The following is a 27,884-nucleotide window of genomic DNA, read 5'->3' as shown; positions in this document are numbered from 1 at the left end:
TCATTCAATAAAAAAAAATGCTCTTAACCCAAGGGATAAACTAGTGTTCTGTCTACACATAACAGACATGACATAACTGTATGTGTGTGTTGGCACTTTATTACTAGTAGCCTGCCACAAAAACATTTAATTTGTTCCCGTTTCTTTAGTTGAATCTATGAAAAATGCCAAAGGTAACACAGTTTGTCAGACATAAAATATAATTTTTGCTCCAGGTAATTTCTAAAGCATGGTGTGCAGTGTGTCCTTAAAAAATTGGTGAAGGACAAAAGAAATGGCAGGCCTAACAAAACTACCTGATAAACAGTATCTGAAAGTCATGTCTTAAGACATAGGAAAAAATCCTCTGACACAGGACCTGAGAGATGCATCTGGCTCTTCAATTGATCCAACTAACATTCACTGAAGCCTCATCTGAAGTGGTCTCAGTAGAAGAGTGGCAGTCAAGAGGCTATTCTTAAAGAAGGGAAACAGAGAGAAAAGGCTGACATATGCCAGATTTAGCAAGAACTTAACTGAAAGTCAGTGGTAATTGGTCTGTTATGGTTAGGGGCTGCATTGCAGCCAGTGATCTTGGGGATTTTGACATTTGGTGGAGTCCTCACAGCTTATACCTCAACATTATTGAAGCAGTGAGGGATCATCTTCAGAGAGAGTGAAATAAAAGTCACCCAGCATTTAAAGAAGAGCTTTGATTGTCATTCAAGAAGCCTGGAGAACTATTCCTGAAGACCGCTTAAAGAAATGACAAGAAAGCTTGGTGGACAAATACATGTATTATATGTATGTTTGCACAGAGTGAAGACTAACAGTTTCTAGTAAGATAGGTTAAGATGTCAAATTTGTTTTGAACAGAAGTACAGTTAGTATGGTTTTTTTTTGTAGGACAGAAACAGACAGCCATGTCTTTATCGCTACCTTTATGAGACACAATCTAGTTTCTCTTTTTACTTTTCAGCGAAACCCAAGCGCTGACCCACATTCTGCTTTTGATGTTTACTAGCACAGTTTCAGTGATTCACAGCATTAAACCTTTGTGTTGTGATACAGAGCCTTCGCTAGCAGCTGGGCCCTTTCAGCTTTAAATGCCGGCTTTTACAACATTCAAAATAAACATTAAGCATCGCTTCAGAAGACGAGCTTCCACTCAAATCATTACTGGTTGTCAGAAACCCACGTAGGTCACAGTAAGGTGTCTGAACAGTGGTAGGATGTGTTGTGAAACGACTTGCCTTAAATCTCTCTGTATATTCACATACTACAGCACATGAACCTTTGGCTGCTCATTCACATCCCTGCATCATCCCTTGGGTTCAGGTAACGGAAAGTAGGAAGGTACAGGGATGTTTTCTGATCCAGCTGGGAGAGAGAAGACTGTTTTTCTGGGAATATTTACATCCCTTTACTTCACGATGCAGATGTTGTTTATATCGCTGAGTATTTTTCAGGTTTTTTGTAGCAAAAACAGATCAGGTGTCAACTCAGCTTTTTGGAAATGCATTTGGTTAACTTTTTGTTTGTTTTGTTTTAAATGCTCTGGTACTTCTTCGTGAAGCACTTTGTGATCTTTGTCTTGAAAGGTGCTATAGAAATAAAATTTTACTTACTTACGATTTTTCCTACACCTACAAAAGACAGCCTTGCCTGAAGACATTCTTGCAGGAAAACACTGTTTCCTAACACTTGTGCACACAAACAGCCCTCAGGCCCTTCTGGTTACACAGCACTGCAGCAATACCCAGCGTTTAGATTCAGAGCAGGCCTCTCGCTGCCTTTTAAATTGAGCATCACTTTTCTGCTGCTCTCACTTTTAATCCTGTTAGTTCCACTTTGAACCTCATACTCTGAATGTTAATATTCCCGCTGACTTTCTCCCTGTTGATGTGTTTTCAAAGAGTTGTGTTGTCTTGTGTGACTGACTCACAATAAACAGGAGCCCAGAGTGCTCCTTAATTTGTAATTTTTTTTTTAACCTGATTTCTGTCTGCGTTATTCCTCCTGTCAGGGTCCCTTTGTGCACATCGCCAGTCTGTGTGCAGCTCTCCTCAGCAAGTTTATGTCTCTGTTTGGAGGAATCTATGAGGTAAGGCTAACACTTATTAATATAACACAAAAAAGTCATCTTTTATATAATCTTAAACATCCACTGTTACTTTATTGTAATCATTTTAATATTTTACCTTTATTTTCAAGCTAAAATCTCACATTGTTGGTCTGAACTGTCCTGATGCCATAATCCAGATGTGATCTTGATATTCCCATTAAAGCTTTAGCTGGGATTCTCCTTTCAGGCTGTATGCATACCCTACCTTACTGGTGAATGTACTCAGCAGTTAAGCCAAGCCAAAAAGCACTACATATTCACTTTATATGATATTTATTATTGACTTTTTACATTAGTTGGTTGCACATGGAAAAAAAAAAAGGTATGAGGGTAGTTCACCATTCTCATAAATATTGTGGGAAAATTGTATACTTACGCATCATATGATCTCATCGTTGCTGGCAAAGACTCCAGTTTAATGCTCTTTGAAGAACAGACTGTATGCCATCAAACACCGATCATCTCCAGTCTCCAGTACCATTTGTGAACAGCACTGAGACTCCGATAGACATCAGAAAGGGTTTTTTGTTGAATGTTGTTAAAGTTCAGAGCCACAGTCTGGGCTTTGGCACCAACATACCCGAATTAGTGATGTGCTGAGGGTTTCCTCTTTGACTTTCATGAGGCGTACAACCAAATCAGTGGCTGGAAATGTGAGTAAGTAAATTGTCTGAAAGGATCTTCCAACACTGTCCTTACGTTGGATTAAAAATATCAGCTCCATAGCCTGAAACTATACTTAGTTGTGTGCTGGAGCACTGGATTTCAGCATTGGCAATCAAAAACATTCGCTTACCTTCCTAATGCAGGACTTGCAGCCATTTGCGTGTGTATTAGTCCACGTAAACCAGCAACACACAGCTCGACATTGATTCCCTGTGTGGTTGAAAACTAAACGATAAACAGAAAACAGAAGCACAAAAAAATCAAAGATAAAAAACAACAACAGCATGAAAAGCACAGCCTGGTGGCCCACCTTCGGGAACGAAAACCAAGTTTTTAGTGGGCACATCCCGTTTCAGTTCTTTTATGTTAACTTCACTCATTTCCACGACTGAATGAACGATCAAAAGTGGCACAAGCAGTAGTCCACAGACTGGTTGTCTGTGTCACTGCCCCCTGGTGATAGTAAACAGCTACAACGTTTGTCATTTGGTGTTGTTTCTTGGATTGGATGAACTGTTGTCTCAGCACAGAACATGAGACCAGGAGTGATGCTTAATTTTCTGCTGTGGCTGACAGGGTGAAGGTGGGTTACAAAGCCGCTTGCAGGATGGTTGCACCTGTGGGCTGGCTAAATCAGTTTTAATGCCTTTCCCAATGTAAGAATTGCCATTTGGATGTTTAGAAGAGTATCAAATGGCACAGGCAATGAGCTCACTGGCCATGATTGTGGCTGAGCCTGCCTGAACCAATGCTATGACTGATGGTCAGTAAAAGCTTATTTTTAGAAGATCAAAGGCAGATTTATGTGCAGGAATGTTGCAAACTATTTAATCAGTTTTCCCTCAATTTGTTTGATTGACGTGTTTGAATGGTGGGGCGCTGTGGACACCCAAGTTTGTGATTGCGTAGAATTTTCAAATTAATACCATGGTTGCATCTACTGAAAACCTCTGTTAAGTTTAAATCTCAGTGACTGGTGATTGGTAAGAACTTGACGCAGTTTTTAAGCAAAACTGTATCCAAGTTCAAGACCATATTCATTTGTTGTTTTGGTTGTTATTTATTTAAGGCTATTTTTTTAATTTTCACAAGAATTACTAGTTTGCCCAACAATCAGACTATTCCCTGTGAGCAGGCATTTAGTAACTGTGGGGAGGAAAAGCTCCCTTCTAAAGGGAAGAAACCTCCGACAGAACCAGGCGCAGGAAAGGACAGCCATCTGCTGCAACTGGTTGGGGTTGGGGGAGTGAAAATTAAAAAAAAAAAAAAAAAGCCAAAGTGATAATTATTGGAGCAGCTTAATTAATTTTTGCAGTATAATTTGCTGTTAATATCCTTTTCCAACCCAGTTTGTGTTTTTGTCACTTTTGCCCAGGGTCAAAGAAGCAATGCTGGAGATTGCTACTGTGTGGTCTTTCAGTGTCAATACACGGGAGCACCTCTTAGAGAGGCCAGGGTTGAAAAAGGGATACTGGAGACCCTCTGAGGGTATTATGTGCTGGTGTGCATCCAAGGCCAACATCTATTTAATTCTAATCTGACAATCCATTCTATACTCAGCTGACCTGTGAAATGTACAAATATATATGATTGTGGAATTTGTATAAAATGTTTCTTATTCTTGAGATTGAAATTGTATTTTCATTTCATTGATAGAACTGTAGTTTAAACATTTGCTATCTAGGTAAAAAACAGAAGTGAAATCAAAATAAAATTTTAGAATAGGCCTGATCAGAATGCCAGATATACACTAGATGAAAAACTCTCTTTTCCAAGTACTTGCTAGAATTGTACCAAATAGACAATAAGCCTTGGTTGCTACTTAACCAAATACATACATACCTCAATTAATTAGCATAGCGTTAGTACATTTTTAATTCCCGAGATTATGAAAACCGATCAAACTGATCAAACGTTTGAACAAAACGTGTGATGTTCACATGAAAGACCACCTTATACAGTGCTTACAGCGGAAATGATGAGGGACAAAATCTGTGCTGCCTGTTATATGAAGAATCTGAAATTTTAAACAAATATGTGGCTGAATTATACAAACATAGTGAAAGTATTAGTGTACCCCTGTATGTTGGCACAGACCGTGCCCCTGCTGAGCTGCAGCAGAGGATCAGTAACACAAGAGAGAATCTTTTTTTTTTTCTTTCTTTTTTTTCTTAGTTTTTTTTTTTTTTTTTTTTTTAAAAAAAAAAAAAACTTTACAAGATACCCCCTTGATCCGACTTATCTGAAAATTCTGGGGCCGTGTTGCACATAAATAAGCGTATTCCTAAATTTTTACAAAAACTAAAAGATTCAACATTTTTGCACCTGCATCTGTGTTAATGTGGGCACTCAAAGCTAAATAGATATGAAAATATAAATGAACCCCCTTAAAGTTACTATTGTGTTTCTGAAGGAGACCTAATAGATGCATTTCTGGTTAGACGTACCAACTGCTATGACATTAAGATGGAATCAGAAAATTGAAAATTTGAGTTCTAGAGGGGGATTTTAGTTGGAGTTTAGGAATGACAAGCAAACAATAGCGAGTTAGTTTAAAGTATATACATGAATTTCTCATCCAGAACTAAATGCCCACTATATGTGAGTATAGACTCAAAATGCAACTCTATGAATGTAACTTATGCAATCTAGAGTTGGTGGATCTGCAATTAAATTTGTAATTACTGGCACATGGATTTGTGAGATTTAAGTCTATTTACTCTAAGATGCAAATTAATGCATAGTATGTATGGGTCTTTCAGTGTAGGCAGGGAATTTATGGAGGGCAGTTTCAGTTGCTCAGAACGGTTCACAAAAGCAACTTTGCAATATCTTGAGCCAACCCTTGCAAAATCCCCAGGTCAGGGAAAAGTGCAGGAAATAAAACTAAACAAAAGCTAAGAGATTACGAATACAGCGGAAGGAGGGGGTGCTGACATTTCTTTTCTTTTTTTTTCAAGCTGTTTGAGTTTGAAGTAACAAAAAAAGAGAGCAGAAGGCCTGAAAGAAAGGGTAATGATCAAGAGAAATGGGGAAGGAAGAACAAAAAGAATATTTGAGGGTGAAGACCAGAGCTGGAACTTATTTCCAGCAGGGTTGGTGGATTTTTGGGATGCTGAAGCCTGCAGCTTTTTTCTTTTTAATTACTTTTTATGGAGCACATAGGCTCAACATAGAGCTATTAGTTGTTAGTTAGTTTCTAACTTTTTGTCCCTCTGTTATTTGGGCAGTTAAAAAGTTCAGGGTTTTTTTTCTTCTTTTGTCTTCAGGAATTGCTCTCTTGCAGCTCATGTATAGTCAACAACCACTTATATCCTGTTTTTTTGAGGTTTGAATCACTTTTATTTGTACACAAATACATCTTTTCATCGTTTCTTCCCAGAAACGTATTCATTGATTGAGATGGAAATTTTGGAAGCGCTAATGAGAATAGGGAGAAGAAGGGAAAAAAAAAAGTCAGATGGAAATTACGCTGAGTGTGTATCCATTGGGAGAGGAAGCTGGGAGCTGAAGGAAATCAGAAAAACCTTTGACTTTTTGTTTTTCTCGTGAGATGTGAGCATGTCCGTTGGGGGGGTGAAAAGTTGAGAAGTTGAAGAAAGTACAAAACAAAGCTGGTGTACTGGGAAAAGGGTCTACGCTGTAGCCACTATATCCCTACTCCGCATCAACAATACACCATTAAGCTAAAGGTAAACACTGTATTGCCAATACAAATATCAGATAATGTTTTGCTGACCCATCCAGCCACCTGGACCTACTCGCTACATGGACTTTATTGCTCTATAATGATGCCACCCAAAGTCTCTCTTCACACTATATACACGTCAAAGTTCCTGTGATTGCTTTGCCCCGTGTTGTAGTTCATTCTGGTAGATTGTACACTTTTTCAAGATTATTGAGAACTGCTGACCAAATCCTTCTAGCTTTCCCGAAGTCCAGATTAAAGCAAAAAAGGAATCAGGCCTTTGCTGTGGCTGTGCTGTGGAACAAACTGCCCCTTCACATCAGGACCTCCCCAACATCAAAAACCCACTTTCATTCTCTAGCTTTTAAATCGGAATGAGTTCTGTTACTTTTATTTTTTATTTCTTACTCAGGTTTTCTCGTTTTGTTTCTTTTGTTAAATTCTTGCCCTATGCTTTTATGTCATTTGATGATTTTAGATGCACAGCACCTTGGTCAACAGCTTTTGTTGTGCTGTAGAAATAAACTTGACTTTGACTTTGTTAGAAAAAGTTGTCATGCAGGCCGGCTAACTTCTTCCAAAATAAGTTTTTGTCCAAAAACGATAAAACTCTCTAAATAAAGTGGACAGAATGCTTTCTAAAATAAGGCCACATATTGTGAATATAAATAAATACACCAGGGGCATGAATACTTAAGGCGGATTTGCACATTTAGACATAATACCCCACAACTGCCTGAACAATTATATTATATCTCTTAGCTAAAAATATAAAGCTCTTTCCTTGGTGTTCCCTATATGTCCTCCTCATACATACAGCCAAGTCTGTGAGCACACCTGGATTCAAACCTTGTATTTACAAAGGGTAGCCATTTAGAGGAAAGCTGGATAATGGGAGATGCTGCAAAAATAGCTGCTTCTTTTTTTCTTTTTCAAGGCCTAGTACAAGATGACAAATAAGAATCAATTTAAGTGTGACTCGTGCAACGCTATCCTAGAAGGAAGAGTCGTGCAGTTGGTGCATAGATTTGACCTTTTGAAATGTCTTTCTGAGAATATATAACACACCGTGCAGCCAAAAGATAGTTTTAATGCTAACTGTTGTGAATAAAAAATGTACTAGAGTCCATTTAAATTCGCATTTCATTATCTGATTTCACTTCAGGTGAAGATGAAAAGTAGTAAAAATGCTCTTTGCTTTTGCGTATGTCCGTATACGTGAAAACAAACAGTTCCGGTCTGTTCTGACTTTTACATCCAGCCAATTTAAATGTAGCAGCAGTAATTAGTTTACAACCGTCATTCAATGCATTCTGCCCCTCCACGCCATTATTTTCCCTCTCGTACCGCTATTTATTTTTCTGTTAAATTTTCCATCTGCCTCTCTTCCTTTATATTAGTCTCTTCTGAAAACCCTATCATGGGCCTCATTAAATAGTCTACCTGTAACCCTCTGTTATTCCATCCTGCTCTCCATCCCTCCAGAGTGTTGTCACGCATTTTATGGCATATTAATGCTGAGTGTGTATTTGCCTGTGTGGATGTGTGAAGAGTCCCTTTGCAGCAGTATCTGGTCCTCTCTAGTGGTTGAAGTACAGTATGCTAATGCAACCTGCAGGCTGTAAAAATTACCTTTCTGTTTCAGAGTGCCATACTTTAAAAAAAAACAAAAAAACAGCTTTTTCTTTTTTCTTTTTTGCACTTCATATTTTTCCCATACACATTGAGTACTCTTGTTTGAATACAGCTGGCATTTGATTAGATATTATAAGATAAAATGCGTTTTACTTGAGCTGTAAATGTCAGCGGAGGAAATGTTGAGTTTAATGTTAAAACACCGGGGACTCGGTTTCTTGAGTCTTGTAGCATCACACAGCGAGTTTAGGCAGTAATGAAAAAGACTCTTGCATTTGTTCTTTGCTAGCTTAACTTGTGTCTCTTACTCCCATGCTTCCTGTAGGAGCCCGGTGTTACAGGGATTAAGGTAATTCAGCTGCAAAATTCCCAGCATGAACATTCCTTCATCCCTACAGCTACAGTCAAACTGATTTACTGAGCTCCATTTGTTACTTATTCCACTATCCAGTCTACAAAACATGCTGTAAGTAGTGCTGTCAGCATTGATCTCGTTAAAATGACGCTAATACCATAACCGCATTAACGCCGCAAATCTCCATTAACGAGTTAGCGCAGATCGCCCCGTGCATGGGGCTGAACGCTAACGCATTAATGCGATAATGCGCTAACGCGTTGACGGCGTGCTGTTTTAACAAGATTAGTGCTGACAGCACTAGTTTTAAGCCTAGAAATAAAGTTTTTTCCCCATTTGTTTCACCTTAAAATTATTAGTCAGGCTCCATTAAAAGATTTTTTTTTTATTTCTTATGTAAGCCCATACATACATGCATAACCCACTGTTCAAATACAGTTAAAGACTAAAATAAAGGAGAAAGAGAAGAGCAAAAACACACTCTCTTTTATTAGCATTTGTAAAGCTTTATCAAAGCCACTGTGTGTACTATTCATACCCAACAATATTTGAGTCTAGTGAAAATGAACTGAGAATTTACTTTATCTGCATTTATTATTTATGATTTATTAGAAATAAAAACAGCAAGTCTGTTCTTCTTTAAGTACTTTAGTGGAACTTTAGTTTTACTTCAGATTTGTCTAGAAGTCGATTGGAGGCCACTTGGTCTGTAATGGCCAAACAGAACACTGTGGATTGGGAAGTGTCCAAGAACACAAAGGTAACTCCAGCAGATTTTTAGAAGTCCTCCAAAAGATGGAGAACTTGCAAAACAGAGGACCATCTTGTATCATCAGTCATGGTAGAGCTGCTCCATAGACCTCTCTCAGTATACAGTAGGGCAAAGGATAGTTCACTCAGAGTACTTTAAGCGAGTCCATTAGGGAGGAGATCATCTGTTCTGACGAGACAATAGTGGAACTGTTTGGGGAGAAGTCCAGGCATAATGTGTAGCGCATCACCGCAGCTGTTATAGTGAAGCATATATTGGCATCATGCCTTTGAGTTGCAGGAAGGATGAATGAAGCCAAAACATCTAAAAAACTAATTTCTACTTTATCCTTTTTATGTCTTTGAAAGTAGATTGAATTTGTTTGAATCTACAGGTAAACTGAATTTTATCAGTTTAAAATAAAATCTGTGACAACGGAGATAAGCAGTAACTTTCTGAACTTGGAGTAACTAAGCCTCATGCATGCATGGTTTCTTCTAAATGTTCAAAAAATGTTTGATAGACTGAAAAACGTTTTTTTTCAGTGGGTTTTTTTTTGTGTATGTTTTGGTGGGATAACAGGAGAAATGAGACAAACAAAATAAAGACAACAAAAATCTGCATCAGAGAAAGTTGCATGTGCAATCCTGGAATCTGCTCAGAATAATTCACAATTCATAATCCATGCATCCCTACTTGTCATTCACAGAGGAAAATTCTCTGAAGTTTCCTTTGTTTTACTAAATATTAAGCCTTACACGCACCTTCTCGTCCACACCAACTTTTCCACATAAAATATTCTGTTGTGAAAGTAAAACACGCAGTAACTTTCCTTTACCACTGCCATGCTGCTTGAAGGACATCGGTCTCATAGGAATGAAGGTAAATAAGACCAGAAGTGTCAAAAAGAAAGGAAAAAAACCTCCATTCCCATAATGCACCACAGTCCATCCCGCGCTCATGCAGCATGATTGTCCCTTTCCCACTGTCTTTCTGTCTTACGACACAGCTCATTATATGATCCTTCATTAATATTATTACTGTTTAATTTAAAATATAAAAAATGATTTTCATATATCCATGGTATTGTTTTAAAATATTTTTTGACTTTTTTTGTTTTTAAGACATCCAATTTGTTTTGTACTCATTTGAAATTCAATTTTGCTTTGATTTAGGAATATTTTACTTTGTTTGTTAATTGTTGATTATTATTATTGTTGTTGTTGTTGTTGTTATGAGTAGGAGGAGGAGGGTTTTTTTTTGTTTTTTTTTTAGTTGATAAAAAAATTAATTTAAGCAAACCTTTTTCACTTCATCATTATGGAGCATGTATATGGAGGGTGTAGGTGAAACCATTTTGGAATAATGCTGTGACATGACAAAAATGTGGATGCTTTTTTTTTTTTTGCTTAGGTGTCTTATTAAAAGTGTGTCATAGAAAAAATGTAATGAATTGACTCACTTCTTTCCTTTTCGCTTTTGTTGTTGTTGTTGTGGTTGCTGTTGAATGACTGCTGGTGACTGAAATCTAACCACTGTGTGGTTTCAGAATGAGTCGAGGAACATAGAGATGCTGGCAGCAGCCTGTGCCGTGGGAGTTGGTTGCTGTTTCGCTGCCCCCATAGGAGGTGAGTCTAAAGCAAACGTGATGTAGTACCTGAAGCCTGTGGCACTCTGTAATGAGCTAAATGTGTAAGCACTGTATAACTTTTACAATGTGTAACCCACTTAACATATAATGGGCTGCATGTTGCTGAAATGGATGGAGCAATCAGTGCTGTTTCATGGGAGATGTTCTTTTGCAGAGGTATTCTCTTTCTGTACACCCTCATATCATCTCATGTTAAATTTAGAGCCCTGGTACAGCCTTGGAGCACACTACACGCCTTTGTATCAGTGACATAATTTATTTAGCTTCTAGCTGGTTTTTCTTCAGCCTGTGCTTCCACCCCACCATGAATTCATCTTGCTAAGCCTGAGCTAACTGAGGTAAATGACATTTCCAAAAATGGAGATCATGTCTGAATACAGACGCTGGCGAACAAATTCATCTGTGTGTAATGCAAGGAAATGTTGTTGTTACTTGAGTGTTACATGAAGAACTGCATGTCAAGAGAAGTCCATTTCACTTGTTTGTGCATTTTTTTAAATGTCAGTGCTCATGCCTTGTGGTGTTTGTGTGTTTAAGGTGTGCTGTTCAGTATTGAAGTAACTTCCACATTCTTTGCTGTGAGGAACTATTGGAGGGGCTTCTTTGCTGCCACTTTCAGTGCCTTCATCTTCAGGGTATTAGCTGTTTGGAACAGAGATGAAGGTAAGACTGATGTGTTCATTGTACTTAGTATAAGACAGTATAAGCACTTTATTAGGAACACTTAGTCCAGCACAATCAAATCCATTTTTGTAGTAGCTAGTGGCATGTTCAGTGTCTTTTGTTTTTGAGGGGCAAAAAAATCAGATAAAAGTCGTATCAAAGCAAGAGTGGCCTTAAAGTTGGTTCAAACAGTGGATAAACTGAGGGGCTTCACCAAGGCTCAGTTTAAGATCGATAAGGAACGAGCTGTGAGTCATGCAGTTAGAATTCAAATATAAGGCTGGAAATGATCAGAGTGAGTCCACTTTAAGGTCCAATGTTTTAGTGGTTTGGAGACGGGGACCAGGTCTGCAAGCGCTGAGCCATCACGTCATGTCTTCACAGCAACTTTTGTGAATTAAGACAGTGAAAAAGCAGCAATAAGATGGAGTCAGTCTGCTATGAATTTGGGATTGAATGGTCCAAATTTTTCAATTTCATGCAGTCTTTTGTGATATAATTTTTTAGCATATAACATACAATATAATAGCAAATAATTTCTAGCATATAACCCTTTTTAAAATATGCTTTAATTGACACTGTAATCCAGAAAAGCAGAAATCAATTTATAAACAAAGATTTATGCTTCCAAAGTGAAACTGTGAAAAATTGCAGGACTTTTAATAAATAAATGTCCAGGTGTTATACAGGATGTCCAGTTTTGGCGCACCTTGGACACCATATACGAGTAGAATTTCTGCTGTTTTTTTAAACAGCAGAAATGATTTAACTTCATTACCATGCTTAGAAATGCTTGTCTTTTGAATATTTTTGAAGAATTAACCACACATTCCCAGTCAGCGAGCCCTTTGTCTTGCACCCTGGTGAGTTTAAATGGCCTCTTGCGATTTAAACTCTGAGGGGCTGTAGCCTAGGCCTCTATTGGCCAATTTGCATGATTGACACCTCTTTTTAATCGGTTGAGCCAATAGAATCACAGTGACATTTTTGTGGTCTTCTTTTGCAGCTTGTCTAGTGAATTTTGGTTGGAGCATGGTGAAACTTGGTGTTTTGGAATGCGTGAGAGAGCCCTGCAAGCAAACTAGCCATTGTTTTCATGGCTACCTGAAGTCTGGAGATTTCTTGGCTCGGTTGTGTGTGTTTAGCGGACTTTTGCGCATTTAAGTAACTGTTCTTTTAATCATTGCTTGTTTTCGCTGCGTTTGGTGGTTGTAGAAATGGTTTATATGAGGATTTAGCTGAGATACTAAGGTTTCTGTGGATGTTGATATTTGCAGGTTTGGCTCTTGGAGTGTTACATACCTCTTGAGCCTGGGGGCAATGGGGTTTTTAATCTGTGTATAAATGAAGCTCTGTCATTATTTTACTAGTTACATGTGTGCAAGTCTAAATAATATTCTGAGTAAAGGACAAAGACTTGCTGCAACACTGGAGGTGCTAAAAATAGAATTTTCATCCTACCAAAACAGTAAACTGAGAAGTTCTCAGTGGCAGGCGTCCAAACTTCTTTGGGATTTCCAGGATCCTGTTAGTGGTTTAGTTTTTCACAGCCTTTTCTCCCACCAGTTGTTTAATGTGGTCAGGTTTTGTGAGGTTTGGAGTTTTGGGGCGATCGTGGTTCAAGAGTTGGTATTTGGCCTTGTAATCGAAAGGTTGCCGGTTCGAGCCCTGGCTTGGACAGTCTCGGTCGTTGTGTCCTTGGGCAAGACACCACCCGTTGCCTACTGGTGGTGGTCAGAGGGCCCGGTGGCGCCAGTGTCTGGCAGCCTCGCCTCTGTCAGTGCACCCCAGGGTGGCTGTGGCTACAATGTAGCTTGCCATCACCAGTATGTGAATGTGTGTGTGAATGGGTGTGACTGGATGTGTAAAGCGCTTTGGGGTCCTTTAGGACTAGTAAGGCGCTATACAAATACAGGCCTTTTACCATTTTTTGGTCATCACCTCCACAGTAAGCTGAAGTTTTCCTTTTTACTCCTTCCATCAGTCAGATCAGTCAGTGGTGCATCAGTAGCTTTAATATATTTTATTTATTGCCCTATATGTGTTTAGAAGACCTGTTTTTAACCTCGCTTAATGACTTTGAGGTCTGTTCAGTGATACAGTGGCTTGTCCTCTCTCTCTTTCTCCAGAGACCATCACAGCTCTGTTTAAAACCCGCTTCCGATTAGACTTTCCCTTTGACCTCCAGGAGCTTCCTGCCTTCGCTGTCATTGGGTAAGTTGGTTAAGATGCTGAAGTTGGTTTCAATTCAATTCAATTTTATTTATATAGCACCAAATCACAACAGCAGTTGCCTAAAGGCGCTTTATATTGCACAGTAGATTGTACAATAATAGATACAGAGAAAAACCCAACAATCATATGACCCCCTATGAGCAAGCACTTTGGCGACAGTGGGAAGAAAAAACTCCCTTTTAACAGGAAGAAACCTCCGGCAGAACCAGGCTCAGGGAGGAGCGGGGCCATCTGATGTGACCGGTTGGGTGAGAGAAAGAAGACAGGATAAAGACATGCTGTGGAAGAGAGACAGAGAGTTTAAAAAAAACAACAACTCATCAATTAGACATTACCCAGCAGGTCCGTACTGTAAATAAGACCAAGCCTAAATGAATAAAAAGCTGATTGTCAACCAATATTAGTAAGAAAATGGAAACTAGCTTGTTTCACAAAAAAATTCAAATAAATTCATCCACTCTGAGTCAGTTTTGTCCACCTGGTTGCGCTGACAGGTATTCCCATTTATTATGATTGCCTCATAAATTCAGACATTATTCAGGAGATCCACTTACTGTAGCTTGTGAAGGTGTTACCTCGGGGTGGACTGCGTGAGTCACCTAACATGGATTATTCAGCTTGCAACAGTTGCCAGCGCACTGAGGGACGTCTTATTTTATCCTGTCCTAGCCTGAGGGCTCTTCTGTGCCTGTGAAAGAGACCACGGGCTCCTAGAAGGAAGCTGGTTGAGAGTTTGGAGGGGGTGCTCTTGCTCCATACTCTGTCCTTCTTTTTCAGATGAAAGCGTGTGCCTGTGTGTAACTTGTGTAACTTATCTTGAGAAGACAATCCCTCTCTTTCTTTCTTTTTTTTGGGGGGGGCGGGGGTCGTCATCTTGTTCTTCATCCTTTGGGGGGTTTTTTTTCTTTCATATTTAGTTGGGTTTTTTTTTTTTGTCCGGAGGCTTTAACACCCACCACTGCATCAGTGGCTTGCACATACAGTACACTGTCTCCAGAGAAGGCAGCAGAGTGCTTAGTTCTAGTTTTACACTTTGTGAGTCTGTATGTGCACACTGGCAGATTTGTGTGTGTGTGTGTGTGTGTGTGTGTGTGTGTGTGTGTGTGTGTGTGTGTGTGTGTGTGTGTGTGTGTGTGTGTGTGTGTGCCGGTACATCGTTGTAGTTTCCATCTTCCCCTGCCAGTAGCTGTCAAGCAGGGAAAGTCGGTCAGTGTCTCAGTCAACTAGGCCAGGAAGAGTTTGGTGTGTGCTACATGCTGCCAAGGGCATGTCTTTGAAGAGTCACACACTACTCTACTTACTGTTTACAGTTTACTGTTTTAGGAGGGAGAGGGTCACCTCAACATGTGAAGGCTGCACATGTATATGTGTCCATAATGTGTGTACCTGGACTTTTTGTAGGCCGACAGGAGGGTGATTACTTTTATTATAAACTATTCTGCTGACGACTTCCTCCAATGAGCAACAGAAAATCAGAAAATAAAAAAATTGTCGAAAAATGGATTCATTTTCCCAAAAATGTACAATGAAAATGTGAGATCATATTTTAAAAAATGAGTGATATGTTATTTACATTTCAGAAATTTTCTTGTAATCGGCACAAAAGCCTAACCACAGAAACAATTAATGGATTTGTTGACAAACAGCCAATTAGGCAAATTATTTATAAAGCAAATTGTTGCAATTTCTTTTCTGGTGTTGCAGACTAAAAAATCCAAAATTAGGAGAAGTGAATAACTCAATAAATAAAAATACAGTTGAAATTAACAGAAAAAAATTAAAAGAAAATCAGAGATGCATATCAGTAGAAATCATTAACCATTATTATGAAACTAAGTAATACTGACAGGCTCCATTATTTTCACCTTCTCTAACATTACTTGAATGTGGGCCTTCATTTTAAAGTACAGGGTGGGCCATTTATATGGATACACCGTAATAACATGGGAATGGTTGGTGATATTAAAGTCCTGTTTGTGGCACATTAGTATATGTGAGGGGGCAAACTCCTCAAGATGGGTGGTGACCATGGTGGCCATTTAAAAGTCGGCCATCTTGGATACAACTTTTTCAATAGGAAGAGGGCCATGTGACACATCAAACTTATTGGTAATGTCACAAGAAACACAATGGTGTGCTTGGTTTCAACGTAACTTTCTTCTTTCATGAGTTATTTACAAGTTTCTGACCACTTATAAAATGTGTTCAATGTGCTGCCCATTGTGTTGGATTGTCAATGCAACCCTCTTCTCCCACTCTTCACACACTGATAGCAACACCGCAGGAGAAATGCCAGCACAGGCATCCAGTATCCGTAGTTTCAGGTGCTGCACATCTCGTATCTTCACACCATAGACAATTTCCTTCAGATGACCCCAAAGATAAAAGTCTAAGGGGGTCAGATCGGGAGAGCTTGGGGGCCATTCAACTGGCCCACGATGACCAATCCACTTTTCAGGAAACTGTTCATCTAGGAATGCTCGGACCTGGCACCCATAATGTGGTGGTGCACCATCTTGCTGGAAAAACTCAGGGAACGTGCCAGCTTTACCCCCTTCACCAGATATCAACACAATTTCGATCCGCTCCTCACGTGTTAACCTCTTCGACAAGTCAATGGCTGTGAACAAAGAAACTTGTAAATAACTCATGAAAGAATAAAGTTACGTTGAAACCAAGCACACCATTGTTTTTCTTGTGACGTTACCAATAAGTTTGATGTGTCACATGGCTCTCTTCCTATTGAAAAAACAAAAGTTGCATCCAAGATGGCCGACTTCTAAATGGCCACCATGGTCACCACCCATCTGGAGGAGTTTGCCCCCTCACATATACTAATGTGCCACAAAGAGGACTTTAATATCACCAACCATTCCCATGTTATTACGGTGTATCCATATAAATGGCCCACCCTGTATATTGTATCTTAACTTATTTTACTTGTAAGGATCAGTCAACCAATGAGCGCAGCGTTTCCCCTGTGTGACAGCTGACTCATTTGCATGATGAAGTAAAGTTGTCTACAATAATAACTGAAAAATTAAGTAAAAGAATTGAATATGGAAGGAATGTAGAATGAAAATGCATTGAATGAATGGGTCTGAATGAATCTCTGCAAATGTATATAAATACAGAAAAACCTTTCATAAATGAAGGCCCTGTATTTTTTTTTATTATTATTTTTAATTCACTTAATGCTACGTTAATTTATTGAGTCATACATACGTCTGTACACCATCGCCTGATCATAGCTTTAACACCTTCTTGTCCTCAAACGGTACACTCACCCTTGTTTTAATCATGAGCACAAGCCCAGATTCCAACACTTAACCCCCACCCAAACACACACACAGAGGACACAGTTTGTTTGTTTTTTTTTTTGTTTTTTTTTACGTGTACCATACAAAGCGCATGAAAAGGTAGATGTGCTGCGTTTTCCTCAGCTGTGCCAAAGAGGCAAAGACTCCCTCATCATCCTGTTCATTACTTATTCAAAGGTATTTGATGGAATTAATAATGCAAGAGGATAAATTTATAAGCATTAGGTTGTCTGCGTAGCTGTCTGAGTCTATTCTTTCTCGCCACCTTTTCTCTGCTTTCTTTGGCTCTCACTCCCATAAAGAGGACTCCCACCAAGCTTCTAAATGCGCGCTTATATAAACCTCTTTTTCCGCTTTGTCTGAGACTCCCCCACAAATCCCCATCTGACAGTGTTCTCGCTCTTTTATTCCTACTGTCTCATGCCTCTGACTCCCTGTTCATTTTTTTCCATGCTCGTCTTTATTTCTCTCCGTCTACAGTATATGCCTCCCACATGTTTTGTGTACTTTCTCTTTTTTCCTCCATTCCCATATTTCTTTGTTTTCCTGTTCCCCACAACTTTACAGAATTACATTTGCACTTATTACCAGCAACCATCTCCAGTCGATTAGAAACTCATTACATTTTCATTGTTTTTATTGTTGCCAAATGCACTGGGGACACCCTATGGAGGTGGATCAAGTGAGAAAAATGTTGCACTCGATGCGTTGATGTTTTACTTTGTTTACACTTAAACAAATTTATTCCATTCTGTTTTGATTTGATGCATTATACCGGGTGGGGAAAGGGAAAAAAATAGTCCTACTCGTTTTCTCTGTCTGCAGTATTGCCAGTGGTTTCGGTGGGGCTTTGTTTGTCTACCTGAACCGACTCATTGTCCAGTTCATGAGGAAACAGAAGGTCATCAACAAATTTCTAATGAAAAAGTAAGTATAATCACCTTAATAAAGCAATGGGTGCATACAAAGTACATACCAGAAAGAATATTCACTGCATTTTCTCAAGTGATATAGTAACATCTGATCGTTTTTTTTTTTCTATGTAAAGCAGAAAGCATGGTGCATTGTTACTTTAAACTTGTGTCAACTGTCAGGATAACATTGTACAATAACCATCATTTGAAAATGGGGAAAATGTAAGTTGATTAAATTTTAGTTAATAGTTTTTAGAATTGGCCAAAGTAATGCAGAAATAGTGTTTGATAATTGGTTAATACTGTAATTGCTTTGTAGTAATGTGTGGGTGGTTTATTTGAAATTGCAACTTTAATGAAAGTTGCAATTTCATGACCCTCTGGGAATGAGAATAAATGAATGTGCTCAAAACGACAATAACAATCTCCCGTTCCACCACAAACTTACTAAAGCTGCTTAGCAGAAATCGAGAGTCATCATACCAGGCAGTGTTTTTCCATTCTTCTGTAGTTCAATTTTGGAGAGCCTGTGTGAACTGTAGCCTCGGTTTCCTGTTCTTAGCTGACCAGAATGCTACCTGGTGTGGTCTTCTGCTCGCGCTAGGCCATCTGCTTTAAAATCCAGCATGTTGTACATCCTTGTTTCTCTGCAAACCTTGGTTGTAAACAGTTGACAGGTGACTTCCTATGAACTCAGAGTTCATCAACAAACCAGATTCACAGAGAGAACTGCTGCTTGGTGGATAATATAAACTCTAGAGATCATTTAGTGGGCAAATCTCACTACTTTAAATGAGTTGCTCAGGTCATTTGGCACCAACATCCATGCCATTCAAAGTCACTTAAATCACCTTTCTTCCCCATTCTGGTGCTCAGTTTAAACTTCAGCAGGTCGTCTTGAGCATGCCTACATACTGAAATGTGTTGAATTGCTGCTATGTGATTATCTCACCCTAAAAAAAAACAGTCAGAAGTTTATAAATGGGTATTAGGTACTGATTATAATTAGATTTTTTTGTTAATAGTACCTGTCCACTACTGAATTAATAAAATAAAAAAAATAAAATAAGCACATCGTGTAACATTGCATCCAAGCGGAGTGTGAATGGTAGCTAGAAAGCACTTAACAGCGTAGAAGACGGTGAATGTGGCATCTTGTACAGAGCACTTTGAGTACTCCTGGAGAGTCGAAAGCGCTATATAAGAATCAGTCCTTTTACTTGTAAAAGCCAAATTCAGATCAGGAATTTTTAGGGTTTGTAATATTAAAATAAGTTTATGTAGCATCAGATGTCAGACAAAATAGCAGAAATGCTCTTTTTTTTTTTTTTTATTATTATTTTTTTTTTATTTGGGAGCATTATGATGTACGTGACCTGTTCTTGATCAGTGTCAAGGAACATTATAAGATAACCTTTATTAGTCCCACACGTGGGAAATTTGTTATGGACAAATGAGAGCAGCTTATTTGATTTGTAACTTGATTTTTTCTTTTTTAACCCTGTAATATCTCAACCATGAAATCATTGCCAGAAAATTCATTTTTTTAGAAAATGGAGCATTTATTGAACCTTAAATCTTTTTAAAAGAAATTAAATATTAATTTGCACATATTCGTTTTAATTTGAACCAAATTTTTACAATTTTAAATTTTAATAAATTGTGCCATTAACCTCCTAGGACCTGGTGTCCACATTTGTGGACATCACATTTTGGGTTATTTAGACCAAAATACTCAATTTTCCACTACAAGGGCCTGATATCCACTTACGAGGACATTATACTGCTACTGTTCTAACAAAATATTAAACGAATGTCCTCATATGTGGCTCCTATTTTTCTTAGAAACAAAAATCAGGTTAAAAAAATCTCACTATATAAAAGTCTCAAAAACTCATGTATCGAAGATGATACACGATTGGATTAAAAGGGGTAACAAAATCCTACAAAAGACCTAGAAGATTTTCTCTTTCACATGACACTGAAAGCTGAGCACAGACCTGCTCAGTAGCCGCAATAAAATCTGCTCCCCCGACAGGATCCTGTAAAACGAAAGGTTAAACATTGTTGGACATTTGTACAAATATTGGGATAAATAGCGTTAATTGAGTTGTCTGAAGCGGTGCTAACAGGAACGTCGTCATGTACTCACAAATGTGCAGACTTTATATAATCAAAGAAAACCGTTTTATCACCAAGCCTATTTAAGTGTCACACATCGATTGTGCCTGCTTTTTTAAATCTCTTTTACTGTTTCTCTCCTTGTCTTTCTTCCACTTTTAGACGTCTGCTGTATCCAGCACTGGTCACTTTAGTCCTTTCTACCCTCACATTTCCTCCTGGCTTTGGACAGTTTATGGCTGGAAAAGTACGTTCCCCAATTTCATTCAACATATATTATTTTTATTACATATACTCAACACCCTGCAACTATTACAGTGGATGTAAAAGAAAGCCTGGGGCATTATGGACCATTATGGTATGATATTGTATTATATTTAAAATTTATGTTATGTGTCCACTGCATTTTTTGTGTCGTAATTTATGTGCAGTAAGTGTCACTGTGCAGGCCCTGAGTGCATTCAGATGTATCCATCTAACCATGATTTTCATGTCTCACTGTGTTTGTGAGCCAACTTAGATCAATAAATAACAACTTTATTACCATTCATGTCAGGGTGTAGTTGTTTTTTAATGTGTGCAGCGCAGGTTCAGATGTGTTTGTGTGTCACCTGTGTACCCTGGAGGATTGGATGAGCATACTGTCTTTTTGCTCCTGCGATGACTCGCAAGTGTGTGCTTGTGGCTTCTCTCCAATATCACTCACTTCATCTGTCTTAATTATCAGTATTAGAAAGGGAATAGCCTCTGCATCAGAGGATGTTGCACACACACCGACAGTACACACACATGCGCTGTCGCTTGGTCTTGGCCGCTAATGAGACCGTGAGTCAGGCCTGTATGGCTCTAAATCTGCCCACACTGGCCCACTCCTCTTTGGAGTGCACACTCAAAATTGTGTATCTTAGTCTTACTCACAACCTCTTCATTGGTGAGCTTTGTGGATGTGGGCAGCGTTATCCCCACCAGTGTGCACCGTCAGTTTTAAAAAGCTGCAGCTCACTTTGTGCTCTTATACTCAATGCCTGCAATACTGAAAAAGTTGGAATACTTTGCAAAATGGAGAGTTCTCCAGATTCTCTAAATCTTTTGATTTTATGTACCACTGATCAATACTTTATGAAACTATAAATGGACTTTTTCACTTTTAAGTGCAAGTCTTATTCGCCCAGAGACCCACATATTCATAAGGTGCTATTATCTATAGCTAAGCACCTTCACACTTCACTATCTCACCCAAGGATGCATCAGCATCCTTTTGCTGACTGCTGAACCTCTGCCCATCTTCACTTCAGAGAAACGCTGCCTGTCTGAGATGCTCTTTTTATACCCAGTCATGTTGCTGACCTTTTTTTTACCTGACATGTTGCCAAGTAACCTCATTAATTGCACAACTTTCCTCCAGCTGTTTCTTTTTAATACCACTTAAAAAGAGGTATTAAGATGAGAAATGGGTAATGATTTTGATTTTAGCACAAAATTCTAGGCGCATGTGACCAAAGTTTTCTTTCATTATCACTTTTGTTGTTCCACACTGTCTTTTTTAGATAATGAATTATTCAATTTATTTAGATTTATGCAAAATGCAAAGAACAAAAAAAAAGTGATAGTGCAACTCAGAGAAATCATGGGTTTTTTACTGACCTAGTGATTGTTTATGTGCATTGTATCTGTGAGTGTCTGTGACCATCCTCCAACTTGGCCTGTTTTTCTTTTTTTCCCCCTTTTAAGTTTTTAAATGAATTTTAATCTGAATGAAGCATGTTGATTGGTTTGCAGCTGACTCAGAAAGAGGCTTTGGTGACACTACTGGACAACCGAACCTGGGCCAAACAGGGCATCGCCGAGGAGTTCGACTACATTGGAAATGCACAAGCCTGGAGGCACCCGCAAGTCAACGTCTTTGTCACGCTGGTCCTCTTCATCGTAATGAAGGTAGGAAGAGCAAAAAATTATAAAAAAGACTCTGGAGTTTTTAATGCAAAATGTTTTCATTGTTTGCAATTTTTTAATGTGAAAACTAAATTTATCACAGTTGTTAGACTCTGTTGGCTCTTTCTGGTTGCTTCCCTTCCTTTGCTGGACTATTTAGTTTCTCTCTGAATTGAAGCATGTATGCTGACACAGTGAGTAAATCCCATACACGGTGCATGACAGGATGTACTGCATTATAAATCCAAGGAGTGTTCACCTTTTTATTTAACACTAGAGCTGAGCTAATAGGCCAAATAGAACAGATCACATCTCTTCTTCTCACTGGTGAAGAGCAAAGGGGGACCATGTTAAATTAAAAAAATGTTGTCTGTCTTCCCCCTCAGTGTGTTATAGTTGTTTTCCCAGGAGGCCATTAAAAGTTTTGTGTCACTTTGATGCTGTATCAGTGAGCGAAAGGACTGATTGAAGAGGATTCAGCAGTCGGCTACAAGAATAAAGTCACATCATTATGTCTTCTGACTTTATGTAGAAGACATAAAGATGGAGAGATTCCAAAAAGTAAAGCTAAACTGTGGCTATAAATAGAACTTCTCATGCTATAGATGTAAGAAATTGACCCTCAGCTTCAGTAAACACTTTCCTGGTGAGTTCAGGAAATGGGCCTTATTGGCGTCCTCCATGATTTGTTAATTATTCCACTTGCAACTGGTGCCCTTCTGTTGATACATGTAGAAAACACAGAATGATATTTAACTGAACCTACAGCTCAGACCATTTTGACGATCCCTGGTCCAGCTCTTTGAGTCAGGATGGAACCGATGTCTGGGTTTGCCGTTGTTCTAGCACATCCACTGTTCTGGATTGTCCCATAGATTCAATTTTAAGTGACTCATGTTGCAGCAGAGAGGTGTGGAAAAAATGCAACATCCATCTCTAGAAAAATGTATATTTAAAAAAAAAAAAGGTTTTACTGAGATGACATATGTAGACAAAGTACCAGTTCTTGGACTTGGCTCAACTCCTAAGTTTGAGTGAGGGCCGAGCGTGGTGGAATGAAGGCTCTGCAGTCCTGGCCTCTATGGACTCAAGAAGCTGAACTGTTAGTATGTATTCATTTATCTCCTTTACCGCCCATTCTCCTGTTTTTTTTCTAGTGCTCAGTAACAAGAAAAAACAGAAATGAGTTTGGTCGTTCTGTGCTCCACCATCCTGCCTGTTTAAGAACACAGGGCCGCTTGTCTGGCTTTTTATGTAACCTTTACTTATTGGGCTGCACTGCTCAGCTGAAATGAAATGTCCTTTTCCAATACAAAAACACTGAGTGTGTTGTGGGCTTCATACAGCAAGCAGACTTCACACAGAAGTAGGAGTGGGTGCCAAGTAGAGTGGAGTTGAGTAATGTGTAGGGGAGTATATGAGAGGGTGCCTGCGAGGGGGGATTTGGGGGGACTTTTTTTAAATGTAGCTTTTTAAATCTGGATAGCTGTTACTGTACATGACATGAGTCTATTTACAGCAAAGCTACACAGCTGTGCAATCCACTGGGGAGTCAAAATACCACATAACACACAATATTAAAAAAGAAACAAAGTTGCCTTCCTAAACAACAGAAACAAAAAACACCCTGAACATCAGGGAAGTAGTGAGGAGTCATGTGACTTTACCTGGTACCTGGCTCAGGTGGAGGTAGATAATTAACAAAGCATTAACAAACTTTAGATAATAACACTGGACATTAGCCTCACATTAGTGAAGTCTAATTTTATATCGATGACCATTTCAGTGTCATTTAACAACTCCTGCTTCTCTGTGTAAATGAAACTGATATGCAATTAAACATCCTAAAATATCAGTGCAATATAAGAAGCTGTCTATTTATAGACTTTGCAGTTTGACAGCTGTGTGAACATTATTATAATAACCATTATCCACAAAATCTTAAATCCAGCTCATGTTACATATTAGAATAATGAACTTTAAATTGTTTGTTTACTTCTCTAAACATAAAAATATCATGTATTTTTAATATATGTTTTTTTATTTATATATTGATAACGGGCTACATTCTTTTGCCTTGGGAGGTCTGGAGGCTAACTTGGCTATCATAGGGCAAAAAGTGGAGCACCCCCTGGGCAAGTCACCAGTCTGTTTTAGTTTTTCAGCATTGTCGATTAAACATTGACAATAGTAATTATTGTTCAGTTAACCTGAGATATTGTGAAAGTTACCCAGAAATGTTTATTTTTGGTATTAGGAATATTTTTTTCTTTTTTAAAAGGCTGAAGAAAACACAAACTGCCCTTCATAAAATGGCAAAGTTGTGAAAGCAGAATTACAGCCAAGCGCATTGTCCTACAAAATTTGGTTAAAGACACTCGGTGAAACAGGAATCCAACACTTACCTAAGCTCCGGTGTCAAAGTTACGTAAGCAAAGAGATTGATGATGCGCACCATGTAACAGCAGTGCCAGGAACTGACTCACTATCATTGGTTCTCAACAGCATAATAGCGAATGTCTCTCGCAGCTGTTTTTCTGGTCATGGTGAACAAAGCACAGTCAAATCCCAACTTTGAATCAGTTTATAGAGTGAGTTTGATTCCCTTGTCTCTTGCATAAAGCCACTAACTTGTTTTCTTATTCGTGTGTGTGTGTGTGTGTGTGTGTGTGTGTGTGTGTGTGTGTGTGTGTGTGTGTGTGTGTGTGTGATTCTGTCCTACTGCTGTCCTTTATCAAAAGTCTTTCAGCATCATTGCTCTCAGCGTGATGTCCACCTCATGTGTAGGTGTGCTGGGCATGTATAGGGTTACCAAATATGCAGCATTTCCTGTAGGTCACATATAGGATAGGCATAACACGCACGCACACATACACACACCAAACTTTTCTAACTAAATCACACCCCTGCAAAATCTCATTGGACAGTTTAACATCTGTCTGTATGGATGCACACACTTGGTCTCCCTTTTACACACAATTACAGTCCATACATCCACACCAGAACATAATACAACACGCGCACACACAACATTCAAAGTGAGGCTGTAATGGCTCTGTCTAATTACAGCCTTTGGTTTTCCTGGATTCAGCCTGGTGACTTTCAAAGGAGAGATTGCTCCCTCTCCCTCTCCTGCTCTGTAATGAATGGTTCTTTTATTCAACTTGGCAGCCATCTTGTCTCGTTGCGTCTTTTCATGTCGAAACTTCAGGAAGACCGAATTCAGCAGCTGAACTTCTGAAAGCCAAGGTGCAGATAAAATGTTTAGTGTCAGGCAGTTCCAGCAGCTGGTCAGCCGGTGAAGCTGCTGTATGTGTATTTGAATCATGCAAATCAGTACAAGACAAGACAGGAAGTTAAAGAAAGTTCCTCAAGAAAAGGCTGAATTGCTGTTGTTGTGAGGTGCAGTGCTGATAACATTCAAGTTTCTCTCTCTCTCTCTCTCTCTCTCTCTCTCTCTCTCTCACTCACTCACTCACTCACTCACTCACTCACTCACTCACTCACTCACTCACTCACTCACTCACTCACACACACACACACACACACACACACACACACACGCACACATACATTTGCACACTCATTTGGCATGCTTTGTAGTTAAATGCTATTTTTAGTGGTGTGCAATTATGCACATCAACAGCTCTCAGGAAGAGATGAGTTTATTAATATAGGTATGTGTCCTCCAGCCTGTGCGAGTCCTTTGTTATCTGTTGGTGTGTGTGCATCAGTGACAGAGAGCTGGCGGGACTGTAATTGGAGTGGGAATAGAAGAAGGGCCCCCGAGGGTCCCATGAGGCCCCTGGGCGACAGACTGTCCTCTGAATGTGACACACACATGCAAGTACAGAGGGCTCCCAGATGACTGACAAATTAGAGTATAAATGTCCTGGATAGTGCGTCATAACTGATACCCTTGACTTGACTATCCTTCACTCTGTCTGCCTGCTCCTGTTCTCCTGATTTCATTGTTTTCCATCATTTAGTCAAAGAAACATCAATCAAAATCGGTCTCAACACAAGGTGCAAGAATTGTGAGTCTTGTGCTCTTATGAATAGATATATAACTTAATTTAATCAGGGGGAACCAACTGGGACCAAAGCTTGGATTGGCTGTACTTTACTGTCATTACCTGATCAAAAAGAGAACAAAACTAGCAATTATTTACTCAAGGACAAAAAAACTGAAGGTGTGACCTGATGTAGTCTGTTCCACCTTTAAGGCGGATCAGTGGATTTTGTATTGAGTATAAGGTATTATCACAATATGTAACTGCAATGTGTAACTTTTTCAAATTACTATGTAAGTTACAGACACACCTTTCAGTTTCAAGTTACCCAGAACAAAGGTGGGAAATGAGTTCTCCCATGGGGGCACATAAGAAACTGGGACTGAACAAGAAGCTGAACTCAGTTCTTTAAAAGCTTATTGGTGCGGCCCTCTACAACAGTTTCTTATGTGGCACATTAGAAAAGTTCATTTCCCAGTGTGACACCTAAAAGTGTGATTGATGGCAAGGAAAGTGGAAAAAACTTGTGAGGAAGGAAAACTGATCATTTTTGTGTGGAGCAAACCACAACTATCTGGCAAACAAATAAAAACCAGAAAAAACCCCGCCAACTGAAGAAAAACGAAGAAAAGCATTGTGGAAGCTACTCATTTCAGGCCAAGGATGTAAACAGCCTTCTACCCAAGTGCATCACATGTGTGGAGCAGCTGACTAATCTTACTGGGGACACAGGCCAAAGTGGTGCTTGGAAACCCAACAACTCTTCTGAGAAAAGTGGGACAAACCTGGCATACAGTCTGAACCAGAGACACTATGACAGATTGAAAGTGCAACAAGGTAGTGCTAATGAAGCTTATAGCAAAGCAATATATTATGTTTTAATTTTAGCTTCCTCTTTAGTGCGCCATTGGCGCAAAATATTCTAGAACTACTGAGGTTCTTTAATTCATAAATGGGGTATCCAAGGGTTCTTGAAAATCCAAGTTTTAAAAGTGATGATGATTAGCATGGTATTAGTTTAAAAAATAATTTGGTAAAAAGGAAAAAAAAATCTAATTCTAAGAGAGCTATGACAGCATGCAGGGACTTAATCGTGTTGGCAGCAAGAAACCTAATTATTTAAAGCTTCTTATGCAGCTCCTCAGCATGAGTTGTAATAGCAACTTGATCATCTAACAAGATATGCAGGTGCAAGATGGGAAGGCTTTTATTTGAGCCCCTTATTTGACTGAAAGGAAAATTTAGAGGGTTTTTTCATGTGGGATCTGGTAGAGAGTATGTTATTACTCTTCTCTAGCTTCAGAGAGAGCTTAATTTTAATGAAAGCCTTCTGGAAAAAAAGAAAAATCAGATTTTAATTTTGGCAAAGCATTGTCAGTAGAGGTTCCAGATGGTAATAGCTATTACTAGTATACTATTTACTTATCAGTGAAATACAGATATACAAGAGACTATCTAGTATGTCTGCTGCAATATGACCAAAATAACCATATGTGTCATATACAAATACATGCATTTGTTTATTACACATACACTATACAATATATTTTGAAGTAGCCTTATGCAATATGTAATTGAAATGCTGACTTATAGGTTTAGTTGAAATTTCCATGAACCTTTTAGGAATTTTGGCCATTTTTATACAAAATCTCTTATTTTCAGAGGCTCAAAAGTTATTGGACAGTTTACTGACAGGTAGTTTCACAACCGGGTGAGAACCGTTCATTTGATATTTCATCAAAGATGAAGCAGACATCTATCTAACTGACTTCTATTTGAAGTTGATTTCCGTAGTTCAATTTATAGATTGCCACTGTAATTTTAAATATCATCCCC

The 27,884-nt window shown here is 38.8% G+C and overlaps 1 protein-coding gene across 2 annotated transcripts in view; it reads left to right on the top strand.

Moving 5' to 3' along the window:
- The window catches only part of LOC113036314 (chloride channel protein 2), a 184,075-nt gene that overhangs the window by 95,806 nt on the left and 60,385 nt on the right, over positions 1-27,884 (top strand). For both annotated transcript variants that reach the window (XM_026192578.2, XM_080288596.1), the window contains exons 6-12: positions 2,006-2,083; positions 10,749-10,827; positions 11,388-11,513; positions 13,643-13,727; positions 17,894-17,995; positions 20,266-20,350; positions 21,883-22,038. In XM_026192578.2, coding sequence (XP_026048363.1) covers positions 2,006-2,083; positions 10,749-10,827; positions 11,388-11,513; positions 13,643-13,727; positions 17,894-17,995; positions 20,266-20,350; positions 21,883-22,038 — 711 coding nt within the window. The remainder of the gene's footprint in view (positions 1-2,005; positions 2,084-10,748; positions 10,828-11,387; positions 11,514-13,642; positions 13,728-17,893; positions 17,996-20,265; positions 20,351-21,882; positions 22,039-27,884) is intronic.

This window comes from Astatotilapia calliptera, chromosome 14 (genome assembly GCF_964374335.1).
Source record: "Astatotilapia calliptera chromosome 14, fAstCal68.1, whole genome shotgun sequence".
In the NCBI taxonomy this organism is placed as follows: Eukaryota; Metazoa; Chordata; class Actinopteri; order Cichliformes; family Cichlidae; genus Astatotilapia; species Astatotilapia calliptera.
The sequence above is the reverse complement of the archived record's forward strand: the minus strand, read 5'-3'. Positions and strand labels throughout refer to the sequence as shown.